The following is a 17,382-nucleotide window of genomic DNA, read 5'->3' as shown; positions in this document are numbered from 1 at the left end:
GTGGAGGGGATCCCTCCCCCTTTTTACCCCCAACCCCCCCCCCCTTTTTTTCTGGGCGGGATGTGTGTTCATTTGTATAAATGTATATTATGTGTTGCACCTTTTAGCCATGAGTAAGGACCTTTGGGTCCCAAACATGTCGGCTTTGTATTGCTGGATACTGTTATAATTTAAGTAGGCCTCAGTTATTTGGACTGAGTTAGTCAAAAAGGCTTGATGAGCAGACCTGCCCTTTAAGGGGATTTTCTCTTAGAGAGAAAATCTGCAGTTCTGTTAGCAGACCTAGAACATACCAAGAAGCTGTTCTGTGGACAAGGCCGCAGGTCTCACTGACCTCAGCTTGTACCATAAACATCAGCCATATTTACTAAATATCCACATTCCAGTAAGTAAAGAAAAGGTGACATTAAATATTTATCGAGTGGGTGGGTATTATGACACCACGATAGGGCTCATCCAATAGTCTGGTCTAGGGGATAGCGAATATGATGTCACGTTTAACTCTTTCCTAGTCGGTATTAAACACCTAGGGGGGCGCTCAGAGCTCACTCTGCTTCATACTTTCATGCCCTCCATCTCTGACTTCTACTGACTGGAACCCAATTATTTCTCTAAGTATGTTCATTCCTTTCTGTAATCTGATATGATGTATGCTGTACATAGGTAGTCTAGTGTAACATAGAGTAGATATAAGAATACCTGACTAACTTCCGCAGGGGGTTAGGCAAGAGCGGTAACGCCAAGAAACATGAAGATCTGCTTTGCTTGCTAGGATAAGATGAACTGTATCTATCTGTATATCTGTTTTCTGAATAAACTCCGTAAACATTGAAGAAGCCTGAGAAAAGTCTATCTCCTGCTTGCTGTGTGATCGGGTTTGCAACTCTTGAGGAGGAGTTTGCTGGTGCTGGAAAGAGGTGAATTAGAACAGTTTATAACAGTGGTGCTGAAACCCCCCTTCACTGCCTTGCAAAACAGGCAGACAGGGGCCGGGGGCCGAAGTTTTCAAGATCTTCCACAGCGACACAAGCGGAGTTGACGCGGACTGGAAAGCTTATCAAGAGGATAAGTGGTGTGTGGGAGGCCGCTAGAGAGGCCAACATACGGACTGCAATCCGAGTGATGATCAGCGGCGAGTCATGGACCTGTTTTATTTGGATTGCAATGTACACGCAATCTAGCCAAACAAAGGATTCCGTGGTGAGGTATCCCAGGCAGAGGTTTTGAGCAAGTTACCTTCGGGACCGGAGAATCCGCTGAGAGAACGCTCAGTAAACGCTCACCGAGGTCCATCGACTCGTGGAAAAGAACTTGCCGTCAGCTGATCGGATTGGAAGTCGGTACAAGTCTGTAGAGCCAGGCAAGTATAACGTTTCAGTTGTTTATTTGATTTTGTAGCAGTGTTTGGGGTCTGTTATATGTTAACAGTGTTTTTTTTCTACAGCTGTGAGTTATCTTTCTGTGTTATGCTAAAGTGTGGGCAGCGTATATAGTTTTGGTTTCTCTCTGTGCAGTTCTGGGCGGGGAGGGAGGCCAGCGATGTTTATTTTTCTCCCGTGCTCTGTCGAGCAGATGGTGGATAGTGAGGAGAGCAGTTAGGGGGAGAAATAGAGAGGAAACGTTGGTGTACGAGAGCCCAGAATAGTGGGAATACTGGTTCCAGTCAATGCTATTAGTTAGTTAGTGCTATGTAATGTTTCTGTAATCTCAGCATGATTCAGTGTCATGGGTTTTATTGGTTTTTTTTTCTTGCGGATCGCAGAGCGTTGGTTTAGTGGGAAGGGGGGTCAATACAGTGCATCCTCCCACACCCCTCTCTACAGATTGGGGGAAGCACGGTTAAGGTTTGTGTCTGCGGATATCTGCTAACAGCTGGAAGATTTGTTCAGTTTCTGTCACTCCGCAATCCAGGCAAAGGTTTATGATATGAGTAAAGTTTCGGTGTAGTTGTGGAGAATTTCTTCTGTTCAGGATGGTTTTTTTCAGCCGTCATAAGATCGGAGTTCTGTGGGAAGCGTTTGAGTGCACGGGGTTGGGTGCATGTTTTTTTTTTTTTCTTCTCCATCTACATGTCCAAGATGATTTGCGTTTTTTTTTTCTGGGAAGGAGATAGGAAATTTCACACACTGCTGTGTCTGTTTTGCAGGTATCCGAGAAAGATATATGCTGAAATGTTTAGTGTGCATACTATGCATTGTATGTTCTAACTGTTTTTTTTCTCCTAATGTGTATAGGATTAAGAGGTTGCTACGGGAGATTGATAGCAGCCATTTTGGCTGGCATGCCATGACTCAACATGGCGTCGGGTTTCTGAGAAAGCCACTCCCATCTGCATGATGTATCAGGAGGGGAGGGGGCGGGAAGCGGCCACTGATAGGCACGCCCCGATGGCAGGGGGGAGGATGTGCTGGGGGGGATCCCACGTCCCACGTCACAGCTGTGCACAAGGTGCCGTGCACGGAAGCAGCTGGTGGGAGGGGGGTCCAGAGTGGGGACAGTAGAGAGATTCTACTGAGTTTCTTGGCTTCCAGATGATTTCCTCAGAAGAAGTCTGGGCACAGGGATTGTCCGCATACGTGAGCCAAGCAAGTTGCAGGCTCACGGATAGGAAGTGTTTCCCAGCTAGGAAAACACGTATAAGTCAGATAGTCCCCAGGGAGTGATTTGCAAGTGCTGCGCAGATCATGGAAGTATCTGTACTGGGTTGTTTATGGGATTATTCCTTTAAGTGAGGCACCTTAAAGTGCGGTGCAGCATGTGTTCCCCATAGAGATAGGGGGACAGTGCATAGTTGGAGAGGGGGAAAGGAAAAGAGAGAAAGAAAGGAGTTGACCAATCCAGGTGTACTCGCGGCGACTGCAGAGTGTTTGTTTCGGGGGGGGGTTGTGTCAGGAACAGGACCAGAGATTGACAAAGATGTCATTGCTGGGCTGTTAGCGTGTTTTTCCTCGCCCACCGATTGGTCATAAATATATATTTTTTTTTCTTTCTCTTCTTTTCTCCAGCTCTGATTCAGTTTAGCACAGAACAGAACTGGAAGCAGTTCAAGGGGCAATTATAGAGATGCAGCAATTGCCATTTACAGAGTGACAGTGTATCAGTACGGTGTTTGCCATTTGACTACCTACCAAGTGGGCATTCAGGGATCTGCATACAGGCATTTGACGCTGGAATGCTTAGCCCTGCATCCTGTGTAGTTTAAGTGCAGCGTGCTCCTTCCTACAGGGAGGCAACCGTTTTTTTTGGTAGTATGAAGGTAGTGGCACGGCAAACATTGATCAGAGGGTACAACACACAGAACTTCTAGCAGAGCTGGTATTGCGATGAAGTTCTAGATAAGTTAATGCGAAAATGAGTAAGAGCATTGCAGGCTCACCTGCAAAGCAGCAACAGGTGTGTGGCATCCATACTCTGTGCATACGACGGCCGCGTGTGTACAGAAAGGGGGGGGGGGGTGGTGAGAGCTTGCAATGAGGTGAGAGCTTCCAAAGGTGAAGTCCGCGGGAGCATATTTTAAACAGGTAAGTACTGAGGATAGTACTTAGGTAGGGGAGAGAGGTTGTAACTCCAATCTAGCAATAAGAGTAAACAGAGTTCATGAGAACCATAAAGCAACGAGATCAATTACGGCATATATTGATCAGGTTAAAGTGTACAGAGTACAAGCCGCAGGGTGAATCCCGAATCATTAATAAGAATTGATTTGTTTGTATTTCGATTTCAGGAGTTTGGCAATATGGGCTCGAGACAGCTGCAGTGCTGGCAGCAAAGATGGAGATGTCAGTCGGATAAGCGAAAGGTTCCAGATGCCAATCTAAGTTTGGAGAAACACGAGATTCTTTAAGTTGGAAAGAGACTAAAACATGAGATTCCTGAAATTGGAAAGAGACTAAAAACCGAGGTTCCTGAGATCGGAAAACGTCTAAAAAAACTGACTGAGCAAAGCATAGTGCAAAGTGCTAATGTTTTTCTTTCCCAAGGTGGTGCTTTTATAATGAAGAGTACCGTGCTGATGGTGATCCTAGGTTGCCATTTCGTCCTAGGAGAACGAAGAGAGGACATTCTCATGTATAATAAGGGGTTAATGAGAACACAAGTGCCAGGTGCAGACAAATTTCATGGCACAATGTGGGTGAAAGGTCTGAAAGGTCAGGTGTGCTGGAAGGGTGACGTGAACGGCAGTGTAAATCTGCTATTGAATGTCACACTCCCAGAATCGATGCACCGATCCAAAGTTTTGTTAAAAGGTACCTTGCAGTACAATGGGTACATGCAAAAGGTGGAGTGTGTGATTCAGGGGTACCTTGTCTTGGTTATCCAGAGTGAGATGGTTCCAGATTGGAGAGGAACGAGTAGGAGGCGTCAATTCTCCTGCCGGAGAGACGCGGGGGACAACATCACACTCTGGAACTACCAACAGAGAGTGCCTCTGAAACAACTATACACACGTAAAGGCTGGAAAGCCGAGGGTTGGTGGTTCTCGAAACAAGAAGTAAAAATCGAGATCCAGCCACAGTCTCAGGGGACCAAGAGGGTGGGGAGAGCAATCCCGAGCAGGGGAGGGTCCACACAGGTAACATCCTCACTACAGGGGTCACAACATGAGACAATACCACACAGTCCATATTCAAGCACTTATCCTCATGCTAGATGGGTAAGTGAGGAGGTACTCTTAATCGAACGATTGCAGAGAGTACATTCTTCCCGACCTAAGGTACGCATTTTGCCCCAGGACATAAGGGGGGCAAAGGTCCGAGCAGGACAGTTGGGAACAGCGTTTGTCATTGATATGCTAATCAATTTCCCAGAAGAAAGAGTACCTACCGTATTCTTCTGAGGAGGGCCACAAGGGTTAGCATGGGACGTGAGTTGGATGGATCCGGGGACTTTTTGGAGTAGAGAGGTATAATCCTGGGATACATCAGGTAGCACCCCGGGGACTCTCTATGACGGAAGGGTGATGGGACTAAAAAGGGGGAGTTTAAAAATAGCGCCCTTAGTCCGGGAGGATGAAGGACCATGGACATATGGTTTTTGCATCCCACAGTCCCTAGAGTTTAAGGGTCCAAATAGATCTTGCATAATGAGAAGGGGAACCGTGACAGTAAAAGTGGGGGTTCCCACAACGCCTAAAGCTCAGGTAGTCACCCTGCCAGGGACTACTCAGGAACCTCACCTACCGTCATGTGAGACACATCAGGTTGTAAAAAGTGGCCCTTTCCAGTTAAATCAACTGAGGGCGACTCCAGTTATCATGGAGGCCCAGCTTCAATTGATCACTTGGCAGATTAATTTAGAAGAGTGGGTAATATCTAATATATACCCTAACTGCAGCACTGTCACTGCCACCCTGGTACAGGCTTTTATGTCATGGGCACATTCCACGGGGAATAGCGTAGCCAGAAGAAGGTCCCGAGATTTAACAGATACACTCTTGGGAGGAATGGGCGCTGGAATGGGGGTAGCAAACAGTGTAGACATAGAAGGGATGACGGAGGTCATTCAACAATTAGGCACATTGGGACAACAGAATGTGGGTACCCAACACCATCTGAACTTGGTTTTGGAACAGTTAACGCACAACACCTATAGAGTTCAGGGGTACACTCAAAGGCACATTCAAATAATTCTTCAGAAGATGATTGAACATGCTAGGGGTACTGCATGGGAGACAGCATGCCTGTCAATGCAGACCGAGTTAACAGCAGATTTTAAGATAATGGCTCAAGCCTTATCAGAAGGTATAACTCCTTTACAGCTGAGACTTGACAAGGAGCGATTTGTCGATTTTCCGGGGGAAGGATCTTTTGCATGGAGGCACCGAGAGGTGTGGATAAACAAATGGATGGGGTGCGACAATTTTTTATGCACCGCTACTTTCTTAGTTCCTACCGGCGGAGAAACTCAGGTAGTTTTTCCAGTAGTATCATTGGGTACACCTGTTTCCTCAACACATATCTTACACCATGACCTGAGAGGTCAACGGTTTTTGGTGCTAGACGGGGAGGTGAAACAAGTAGATTTGTCATCATGCTGGCAATTATCAGAGAGGTACCTGTGTTTGCCGGGGCAAGTCCGATTTAGTGAGGACGCCTGCTGGCTCAATAACACAGAGTGCGCAGCTGCCATCCAAAAGATCCCTCCTAATGCCAAACCAATATCTCCAGTGGCCGAAGGAAAAGTGTGTTTTTTAAACATGAGGTCTAATGACACATTCATTGTACATTTTCATAATTGTTCCGATAGGGTTGGTCTTTTAAGGGAAACATATTGTGTGAGCGGAGATCCCATACGGATCAATTCATCCAGGTTTGACTACGTGATTCCTCAAATTGTGAGGAGAACTCTAAAGTTCAAAGCTCCACAGGAGGTGCCCATCCTGAGGGATAACACGCCATGGGACAAATGGGTACAGGTTTTGACACAAGATCACACTTTGTTAAAACGGTTAAACAAACAGAACACTAAATTAGAGGTGATATTTCGTCATGATCAAGGCGAGGTTGAACACAAATATAATCAGGTGAGTTCCAGTCTGACCTGGTGGAAGCGGTTTCTGGCAATATTCCAGGGACATTCGGACTGGGCCTCTGCAATTCAGAATTTCTTCCTACATCCACTGGTCGTAGTGATGGGGGTGGCAATCTTGGGAATCATTATACAGGTGAGTTTGTGTGTAAAATTACGCAAACAAATTAACACGGTCGAGAGATTGGTGCCTCATAAACAATCTCATGAACCAATATTTTCAAATTAAGGGATATACAGGGTTACGGGTATAGGTTTAGTAGTACCGGTGATGGAGCTGTTTGTATAAAGGCGCTCTTTTAGAAGGCACCTGGCACTGCTCCATTGAGTAAAAAACAAACGAGTTTCACTTTTCTGTGGTCATGCAAGTTTGTGAGTGATACGCAAGTGACGCAAATGCTGAGCATGTGGTATAGAGGGATCTAGAAGTAGGGCCTCCCCAAAGAGCCTGGTTACAGGAAGACCAAGAGGTCGTGCTCTCTCTTTTCAAGGGGTAACCACCGAGAGCAGAGAAGGTGTGTGAGCACGAACATCGAAAAGTGAAACACAAAGAAAAGAAACCACGTACTGGTGGGTTCAGAAGCTAGGATCTGCGGGTCAAGCCTTTTTAGGGGGGATTGTTATAATTTAAGTAGGCCTCAGTTATTTGGACTGAGTTAGTCAAAAAGGCTTGATGAGCAGACCTGCCCTTTAAGGGGATTTTCTGTTAGAGAGAAAATCTGCAGTTCTGTCAGCAGACCTAGAACATACCAAGAAGCTGTTCTGTGGACAAGGCCGCAGGTCTCACTGACCTCAGCTTGTACCATAAACATCAGCCATATTTACTAAATATCCACATTCCAGTAAGTAAAGGAAAGGTGACATTAAATATTAATGGAGTGGGTGGGTATTATGACACCACGATAGGGCACATCCAATAGTCTGGTCTAGGGGATGGCGAATATGATGTCACGTTTAACTCTTTCCTAGTCGGTATTAAACACCTAGGGGGACGCTCAGAGCTCACTCTGCTTCATACTTTCATGCCCTCCATCTCTGACTTCTACTGACTGGAACCCAATTATTTCTCTAAGTATGTTCATTCCTTTCTGTAATCTAATATGATGTATGCTGTACATAGGTAGTCTAGTGTAACATAGAGTAGATATAAGAATACCTGACTAACTTCCGCAGGGGGTTAGGCAAGAGCGGTAACGCCAAGAAACATGAAGATCTGCTTTGCTTGCTAGGATAAGATGAACTGTATCTATCTGTATATCTGTTTTCTGAATAAATTCCGTAAACATTGAAGAAGCCTGAGAAAAGTCTATCTCCTGCTTGCTGTGTGATCGGGTTTGCAACTCTTGAGGAGGAGTTTGCTGGTGCTGGAAAGAGGTGAATTAGAACAGTTTATAACAGATACGTTCATAATAAAGTCTATATATCATCGGACAAGTTGCGGACCTTCTGTCTTTATATATTTCGTTTGGATTGGAGTTTCCACGGTCCAGCACTGTCCAGCACCAGGGGTCTGAGCGGTATCACCATCTTCATCCCATATATTTGCTAGGCTGGAGTCAAGCTACAGTAGCAATAAAAAATGTTTGAACCCTTTGGAATTATATGAATATCTGCACAAATTGGTCATAAAATGTGATCTGATCTTCATCTAAGTTACAACAATAGACAATCACAGTCTGCTTTAAACTAATACCACACAAATAATTAAATGTTTCCATGTTTTTATTGAACACACAATGTAAACATTCACAGTGCAGGTGGAAAAAGTATGTGAACCCCCTAGACTAATGACCGCTCCAAGAGCTAATTGGAGTAAAGTGTCAGCCAGCTGGAGTCCAATCAATGAGATGAGATACAACTGGTTACGTCTGCCCTGCCCTATAAAAAAAATTCAACTGTTTTGGGTTTTTTCTTCCCAAGAAGCTCTGCCTGATGTGAATGATGACTCCTACAAAAGAGCTCTCAGAAGACCTACAATTAAGAATTGTTGACTTGCGTAAAGCTGGAAAGGGTTTTAAAATTATCTCCAAAAGCCTTGCAGTTCATCAGTCCACAGTAAGACAAATTGTCTATGAATGGAGAAAGTTCAGCACTGCTGCTACTCTTCTTAGGAGTGGCCATCCTGTAAAGATGATTGCAAGAGCACAGCGCAGAATGCTCAATGAGGTGAAGAAGAATCTTAGACTGTCAGCTTAAGACTTACAAAAGTCTCTGGCATATGCTAACATCCATGTTAGCGAATCTATGATACGTAAAACACTAAACAAGAATGGAGATTATGGGAGGATACCACAGAGGAAGCCACTGCTGTCCAAAAAAACCATTGCTGCACGTTTAAAGTTTTCAAAAGAGCACCTGGATGTTCCACAGTAGTACTGGCAAAATATTCTGTGGACAGATGAAACCAAAGTTGAATTGTTCGGAAGAAACACACAACACTTTGGGCTCTATTCACAAAGCATTACCACATTTGGTAGTGCTCAAAACTGCTAAATTTACCAAACACCTTGCAAAATTACAATTCACTAAACCTATCGCCGCAAAGTTTCCGACTAGTGAGGTAAATTACCGACTTGTGCGGTAATTATCTCAGGAAATGTCCATTCACAAATATTTCCGCATCTCATTTACCAGCCAAAAGTGTTTGGTATTTTCCACTAGCTCACAGCAGCCAATAACTGGCTCTCCCCATACTGTCTTTGTGGTAGATTTTCCCCTCTGGGGAGAGCCAGGCAGCCAATAGCGAGAGCCACACACTGTGAGCCACACAGTACAGAGAAATCTGGAGTTTTCCCATGCTTTTTTTATTATGAGTTTTGCTTTCTCCCCCTCCCTTTGTGGTTTTTCTTTTCAGGCTGGGCTGGGAGCCGACTGCCTGTGCGCTGTGCACACAGCCTCAGCAGCATTTTGCACGTGCTCCCGGACCGGGTGAGGCAGAGTACAGACAGGAGCAGGGAAGAAGGGGAACACGAACTGGCTCTACGTTAACCCGTCTGCTTATAAATGACAGATCGCCTCCTCCAGCTCTTCCCATGTATGTCGGCTGGCTGTGAGCAAACCCATGCAGCTCCCTGCCTGCCCGCTGACCTGCTGGTAAGTGAATTGAGGCATGTTTGTTCTGTAAATTACCGAACTTCTGCCTCATGTGCAAATTCTTTAGTGCATTTGGAAAAAATAAGTGTAAAATACCGAATAAGGTATTTTACTGAACAAATTACTTTTACCATACTGCTTTTTGTGAATAGAGCCCTATGTGTGGAGAAAAAGAAGCACAGAACACCAACATTAAAAACCTCATCCCATCTGTGAAGTATAGTGGTGGTGGCATAATGGTTTGGGGCTGCTTTGCTGCATCAGGGCCTGGAAAAATGGCTTATCATTGAAGGCAAAAATGTATTCCAAATTTTATCAAGACATTTTGCAGAAGAACTTAAGGCCATCTGTCCACCAGCTGAAGCTCAGCAAAAGATGGGTGTTGCAACAGGACAACGACCCAAAGCATAGAAGTAAATCAACAACATAATGGCTTAAACAGAAGAAAATATGCCTTCTGGAGTGGCCCAGCCAGAGTCCTGACCTCAACCCGATTGAGATGCTGTGGCATGACCTCAAGAAAGCGATTTGCACAAGACATCCCAAGAATAATGCTGAACTAAAACAGTTCTGTAAAGAGGAATGATCAATAATTACTCCTGACTGTTTTGCACTTCTGATCTGCAACTGCAGGAAATATTTGGTTGAAGTTATTGCTGCCAAAGGAGGTTTAACCAGTTAATAAATCCAAGGGTTCACATACCTTTTCCCACCTGCACTGTGAATGTTTACATGGAGTGTTCAATAAAAACATGGAAGCATTTAGTTATTTGTGTGGTATTAGTTTAAAGGGACTCCGAGCAGTAAATAAAACCAAAATCTGAACTTACCGTACCTGGGGCTTTCTCCAGCCCACCGTAGGTCGGGAGGTCCCTCTGGCTCCTCTCCCAGGCCCTGCTCAGAAATGGCTCCTGGCAGCTCCCGGCGACACTAGGACCTAGTGTCGGGTTCCCTCTTCCGGAAAGATGACATCAGTCGTCACCACGCCGGCCGCCTCGCGTCATCACGGCGGCTGGCGTGACAGTACTGCGCATGCGTGATTAATCCACGCATGCGCAGTACTGTCACACCGGCCGCCGTGATGAGCAGGGCCTGGGAGAGGAGCCAGAAGGATGCCGAGGGACCTCCCGACCTACGCTGGGCTGGAGAAAGCCCCAGGTAAGTTCAGATTTTGTTTTATTTACTGGTCAGAGTCCCTTTAGTCTATTGAGACTAAGGCCACATACACACATCAGACCATAGTCTTTTGAAAATGAAAGATCACAGACCAATCTTACCACCCTTCATGTAGTATGAGAGCCAAACTCTGCACAGTCTTTTCTATGGAGCTGAACTCCACATCAGAAAAAAATCTTTGCAAGATGCTGCACACACAGATGCTGTACAGGCACAAAAGATCAGTATCTGCAAAAGATCTGTTCCTGCCAAAAATCCATTTCTGCAAATTGCAATGATAGTCTATGAGATCTGCAGATCATCATACACACATGATTTAACTGACATTCATCTGCAGATCAGATCCACCAGGATGGATTTTCAGATCTGCAGATGATTGCTTGATCTGCAGATGAATGTCAGTTAAATCATGTATGTATGATGATCTGCAGATCTCATAGACTATCATTGCAATTTGCAGGAATGGATTTTTGGCAGGAACAGATCTTTTGCAGATACTGATCTTTTGTGTCTGTACAGCATCTGTGTGTGCAGCATCTTGCTAAGATTTTTTTCTGATGTGGAGTTCAGCTCCATAGAAAAGACTGTGTAGAGTATGGCTCTCATACTACATGAAGGGTGGTAAGATTGGTCTGTGATCTTACATTTTCCAAAGACTATAGTCTGATGTGTGTATGTGGCCTAAAGGTGGCCACTAACGATACACTCTTTTTCATCCAATTTTACCAAATCTATGTAGTATAAGGGTAAACGCTGAATATATTGAATGGATTATCTAGGCATAATCTAGAAATGGTAAGATTGGATGAAAAAGATTGTGTCGTTAGTGGCCAGCTTTAGATGATCAGATCACATTTTATGACCAATTTGTGCAAAAAGCCATATAATTCCAAAGGCTTCACATACTTTTTATTGCTACTGTATGTACATACACTACATTTTTTTCTTGTACAGACAGCTCTATTTTTGAAACAATTTAAATTGAATGTGAGTACAGATGTCTCAACAGCATTGATGATGTCTTTAGTGATTCATCATGCTGATCACCAACAACTATTATGCTTCTTTTGTATTTCCAACAAAGGGTCTCCTCTTGCTAGTCTTCCACTTTCCATAGAACAGCAGAACAGGCAGGATGTTTTATAGACACTTTATAGAAATTCCTCCTGACATATTTTAAAAACATCCCTGCTGATAGACACTGCTGCCATCACAAAAGTTTTGAAAATTTTATTTGCAGTAAGTATTTATTTTTTGCTAATACTATGTTACACATTAATGAAAACATTCTCAATCTCTTTCGGCCTAGTAGGAGTGGAAATGTAAACTGGGGAAAGATACAGTTTATTTTTTTATTTTTAATTTTTTTTATGCCCCACAATAATTTGCATTTTATCAATACAGGAAATAAAAGAAAATGATATGAAAGGAATTGCAGTGAATCAATTACAAGTTCACCCAAATGGAAGACGTTTATTAATTCGTACAAAAGATAGCACTCTCAGGATTATGGACCTCAGAATGTAAGTCATTTTTCCCCCAATATGATGTGCTGTGTAATGTTTCTTTTCGCTGGAGTCATGGTGGTAGTTAACCATTTCAGCCGCCCAGACGTGAAGCTCACGTCCGGGCGGCTGCTCAGCTGTGCTCTCCCGCTCCTGCGCCTGATCCCTTGTCCCTGCGGAAAAACCGAAGCGCTCACCCGTGAGGCTTCGGCTCTTCTGCCTGGAAAAATGTGCGCATCCCCCTTGTACTTCCGCATAGTGAGAAGTACAAGGAGGGAAACCAAAAATGAAGGTGGCCATCTTGTGGCCAAATAGTAAAACTACATCAACACATTTTCTACATTAAAATTTACACATCTAACAACATTAAAAAATAACTGTTTATGTCCCACACCAAAATATTCCCCAAATAAATTTTTTAATGGAAAAAAAAAATTACAATAAAAAAAAAAAAAAAAAAAAAACATAAATAGTTACCTAAGGGTCTGAACTTTTTATACTACAAACATTTTTTAAATTATAAGCTTGTAAATAGTGATGGACGCAAAACGGAAACAATGCACCTTTATTTCCAAATAAAATATTGGCGCCATACAGTGTGGTGTAATCTGATCATCTCACCACAACGTTAACCTCCGGAGCGTTACGCCGCTCAGGAGGTTTTGCATTATCCGGTCCCCCCACGCTAATTTATTAGTTTAAATGTGTCCTTTAGATACGAACTAGCACTAGGCCAGCTAGTATTGTCTGCCTGCACCTCCGGAACCCCCCGATCCCCCCCTGGATACATTACCACGCTGGGATACAGCAATCTAGCAAGCCCCCCCCCCCCCCCCCCCCTCAGCTCCAGTCTTCACTGTGGTGAGGATCAGTGACATCATGCGCAGTCCCGAGCCTCCCCATAATGAGCACCGGAGCTGAGCGGGGAGGCTACTCTATTGCTGGATCCCGGCGTGGTAATGTATCCAGCGGGCAATCAAGGGGTGCCGGCATATAATACTAGGTAGTGTAGTGCTAGCTAGTCTCGAAAGGACACATTTTAACTAATAGATTAATTCTGGGGGGTCCCGATCAGCAGCAAAACCTCTTCAGCGGCATGCCCGACACATTGTCGGGCATACCGCTAAGGAGGTTAAGAAAGGCTTTTTGCTGCAAGCCAGACTATAAGTGATGCTCTCTGGAACTCACTTCCTGTGGCTAGAATAATAATTACACGGGAGTGTATTGCAAAAATACGCTTCTGTGCATGCACACCACAATGCAAACAAATTTAAAATATATGCGTCGCCATTGACTTTTTGCCAATGCACGTTGACACGAATGTTGCTCGGTAACGTGCAGTTGCTTTCAAGTCAGATGCAATGCTTCTGGCGCATTGCATTGCGTCACCTATGCAATGACCCACAGACTTTCTTTGTGTTAGCATTACTCTGAGGGAAAAAAGTGTCACGCAATGAAAACGCGCTAATGTGAAAAGGGCCTGAGTCAAGAATAAAAAGACATAAATATTCACGTAAGATGGAAAGCACTGGATCCCATAGAGCCGCTGTCCCTCTGGTGAAATTGTTTGACTTGAAGATTGAATAGTTCTTCAGCCCTCGTAAGGCAGGCTTCGGAAGTACTCGTGTCCCCGACTACTTCGGAAGACGAGTGTATTGGTAATGCGTGCATGCACAGTACAGATGCGCCTTTCTTTGGAAGCAATCGGAGGCATAAGTACTTGTGAAGTTTTCCAAGTAGCCCCGAAGGTGACAATTCTGAACAGAGGATATCAGGGAAACAAGTAGACAGAGAGGACTGGCCAGGCTCTGTGGCACAGGTGTCATGTTCCAGTCCTCAAGAGTCCTACCCATGCCAGTATTTAGGATGGATTGAGAAAAAGGAGAAATGTGTTCTACTTGATGAGCCTTCCCACACTTTTTTTTTTTCCCCTCAGGTCGCTTCAGGGTTGCTATAAAGGGTCAAATGTATAAGTGATACTGCATTCAGTAAAAGGTCTTTTTTTTTTTTTTTTTTAAACCAATTATGTTAAACAAGCAGTCTCTGCCCCCTTAACCACGTAAGGACCAGGCATTTTTTTTTTAGGCATTTTTCCCCTTGTGGACCAGAGGAGTTTTCACATTTCAGCACTCCTCCCTTTCTTTCCCCAATAACTTTATCACTACTGATCAAATTGAAATTATCTATATCTTGTTTTTTTCACCACCAATTAGGCTTTTTGGGGGTGGTATTTGTTTTCAGTAATTACTTTATTTTCTATGCGTTTTATTGGTAAAAATGAGGGGAAAAATGAAAAAATACACACTTTCTACAGTTCCATCCCCTAAAGTTTTAAAATAAACAATGCTATTCTAGATAAAACCCACACATTTCATTTGCCCATGTGTCCTGGTTATCGCAATATTTAAATGTTTTTTTCCATTTTGTGTTTTTGGCTATTTCATTGTACTCTATCAGTAATGACAAGATCGTATTTGCAAATATAACAGTAATACACCCTCATGACATACATATTTAAGAAAGTGAGTCCCTAAGGTAACTATTTAGGTATTCTCTTTTCAATTCTGTCACTTTATTTTTTTTTTTTTTTTTTTTTTTTTTTTACAAGTTTTTTATTTTGGTGCAGAGTTTATGAAAATAACAGTTTTATTTCTTTTGATTCACTTTGGCACTTAAAATCCATATGACATTTGCTCTAGCTCTCAAACACCACAAATTCTCTTCTCTCACTTGTCACGGGTAAAATGATACCCTATATACATAGTCAGATAGCTTCTTGGGCACACAGCAGACTGGTAACCACAAGTAGCACCGATGGATTTTTCAAGGCCATTTTTTTCAACTAATGCAACAATGTCATTCTCTCTTAGCAAAGCCCCTGGAGTGTCAGAACATTCAATACATGTCATAAATGTTACCATTCTGAAAACTAGAGACCCAGGCCTACTCAGATATACATATTTTGTAACGTTTGGACTTATGCGGTTTTGCTGAAATTGCACCATATCTTTGAAAATTGTATTTTTTTACAGTTTCTTTTCACGTTAGCACTAAAAACATTCACAGGACATAGGCCTCAGCTGTCAAAGACCTCAAATTCTATTCTCTCTCTTGTCACGGTTAAAATGATACCCTATATGCATAGTCAGATAGCTTTTTGGGCACACAGCAGACTGGTAACCATAAGTAGCACCAATGGATTTTTCAAGGGCGTTTTTTTCTACCGAAAGTAATACAGTCATTGTTTGTTTCTTAGCAAAGCCCTGGAGTCTCAGAACATTCGATACAGGTCACAAATGTCACCATTCTAAAAAATAGAGACCCAGGCCTACTCAGATATACATATTATGTAACATTTGGACTTATGCAGTTTTGCTGAAATTGCACCATATCTTTGAAAATTGTATTTTTTTTTTACAGTTTCTTTTCACGTTAGCGCTAAAAACATTGACATGACAAAGGCCTCAGCTGTCAAGGACCCCAAATTCTATACTCTTGCTTGTCACGGTTAAAATGATACCCTACATACATAATCAGATAGCCTTTTGGGCGCAAAGCACAGCAGACTGTTAACCACAAGCAGTTGGCGATCAGTGTTAACACAGGTCACCAGCAGCTAACACAACGAGATTGTTAGTACCACTTTCCAACTAGCTGTGGGGTTAAGCCCCTCTGCCAACACATCAAGGCCAATCTCCTAGAGGGGTCCCTACACTACACTAACCATGGATGTGTGTCTTTAACTAGACACGTCTAATTCACGGCATACTTACTTGAGGATGCTCGTAGGGGCGTAAGTCAACCTCGTATGCACAATTGGCCAAATGTCCAACATTGGATAAGAAGACGAAGACCAAACTTACTTGAGGTTGCCCGTAAGGGGAGTGAGCCAACCTTGTATCCACAATTGGACATACGTCTGATATTGAATTAAAAGCCTGAGGGGGTGGTCGTAATTTATGCCAGAGGTCAAAAGCTGGACGATCATGAGTGTGATAAAAATGGGCCCAGTATAATCAAAATCTTAATAATGAAGGACTGTGTGATAGACCTCAAAACATGGTTTAAGGCAAAGTCCTGGTCTGGAAGGACATTTTGGGCAGTAGTAACGGCTGTCCCTTCTGATCTTGTGTTTCATACTCGCCCTGCATTTTCTCTGTGGATATTGTCTTGATGCAGTAGCGGGAATTGGATTCAGAAAATGCTTGTCGCAAATCCTAATAATGTCTTCGGAGGCATGTGGGTCTGTGGTTACGGGAGTGTTGCCAGATTCATAAATAGGGGACAGGACGACCCGGTCCTGGAATTTGAGAAACTTGCCCCTGTTGCCTGCTTTATTAAACAGGACAAAGGCATTATGTAAGGCCATCTGCATTAAAGGAAATGCAAGTTTTTTGTACCAGGCCTTCCGTTTACATTCCAGTAAGTAAGGTGCCAGCTTCTGGTCTGCCAGGTCCACAGCTCCCATGTACTTATTATATTGGGTGACTACCACTGGTTTCACCACTACTTCCCTGCGGGACCTCACTACTGTTGTTGCCTCAGTGTATATTGTAGACAAGAACATTACATCTCTCTTGTCTTTTGTACTTTAAGGCAAGGAGCTCGCTGCTGTGATAGCTTAACAACTCACCCCTGTTTAGTCATTTGTTGTCGACCTGTTGTGGCAAGCCTCTTCTATTTGCCCTCACTGTACCACAGGCTACAGTCTGGGCACTGTACAAAAATTTGAAGAGAGGGACGCTTGAATAATAATTATCCATGTGTAAATGGTAGCCCTGGTGGAGCAAAGAGTTTACCAATTGTATAACAATGTTCTCGCTGGAACTCATGTAGGGTGGGCATCCGGCGGGCTGGAGCAGGCTGTCCTTTCCCTCGTAGATGTGAAAGCTATAAATCTAGCCATTCCCACTCTCACACAGTTTGTACATTTTGACTCCATATTTGGCCCGCTTGTTTAGTGCTTTAGTTGGGTTTTCTTCAGCAGTCCCATGCAGTGGCGTAGCTACAAACTTCTGGGCCCCGATGCGGAATCTGGATGTGGCCCCCCCCACGGCAACAACAGCCCCCCTCCCCCGGC

At 43.7% G+C, this 17,382-nt stretch overlaps 1 protein-coding gene across 5 annotated transcripts in view; it reads left to right on the top strand.

Moving 5' to 3' along the window:
- The window catches only part of AHI1 (Abelson helper integration site 1), a 359,799-nt gene that overhangs the window by 75,886 nt on the left and 266,531 nt on the right, over positions 1 to 17,382 (top strand). For all 5 annotated transcript variants that reach the window (XM_068231620.1, XM_068231621.1, XM_068231622.1 and 2 more), the window contains one exon: positions 12,202 to 12,320. In XM_068231620.1, coding sequence (XP_068087721.1) covers positions 12,202 to 12,320 — 119 coding nt within the window. The remainder of the gene's footprint in view (positions 1 to 12,201; positions 12,321 to 17,382) is intronic.

Source organism: Hyperolius riggenbachi, chromosome 4 (assembly GCF_040937935.1).
Source record: "Hyperolius riggenbachi isolate aHypRig1 chromosome 4, aHypRig1.pri, whole genome shotgun sequence".
NCBI classification, from domain to species: domain Eukaryota; kingdom Metazoa; phylum Chordata; class Amphibia; order Anura; family Hyperoliidae; genus Hyperolius; species Hyperolius riggenbachi.
This window is presented reverse-complemented; position numbering and strand designations above follow the sequence as displayed.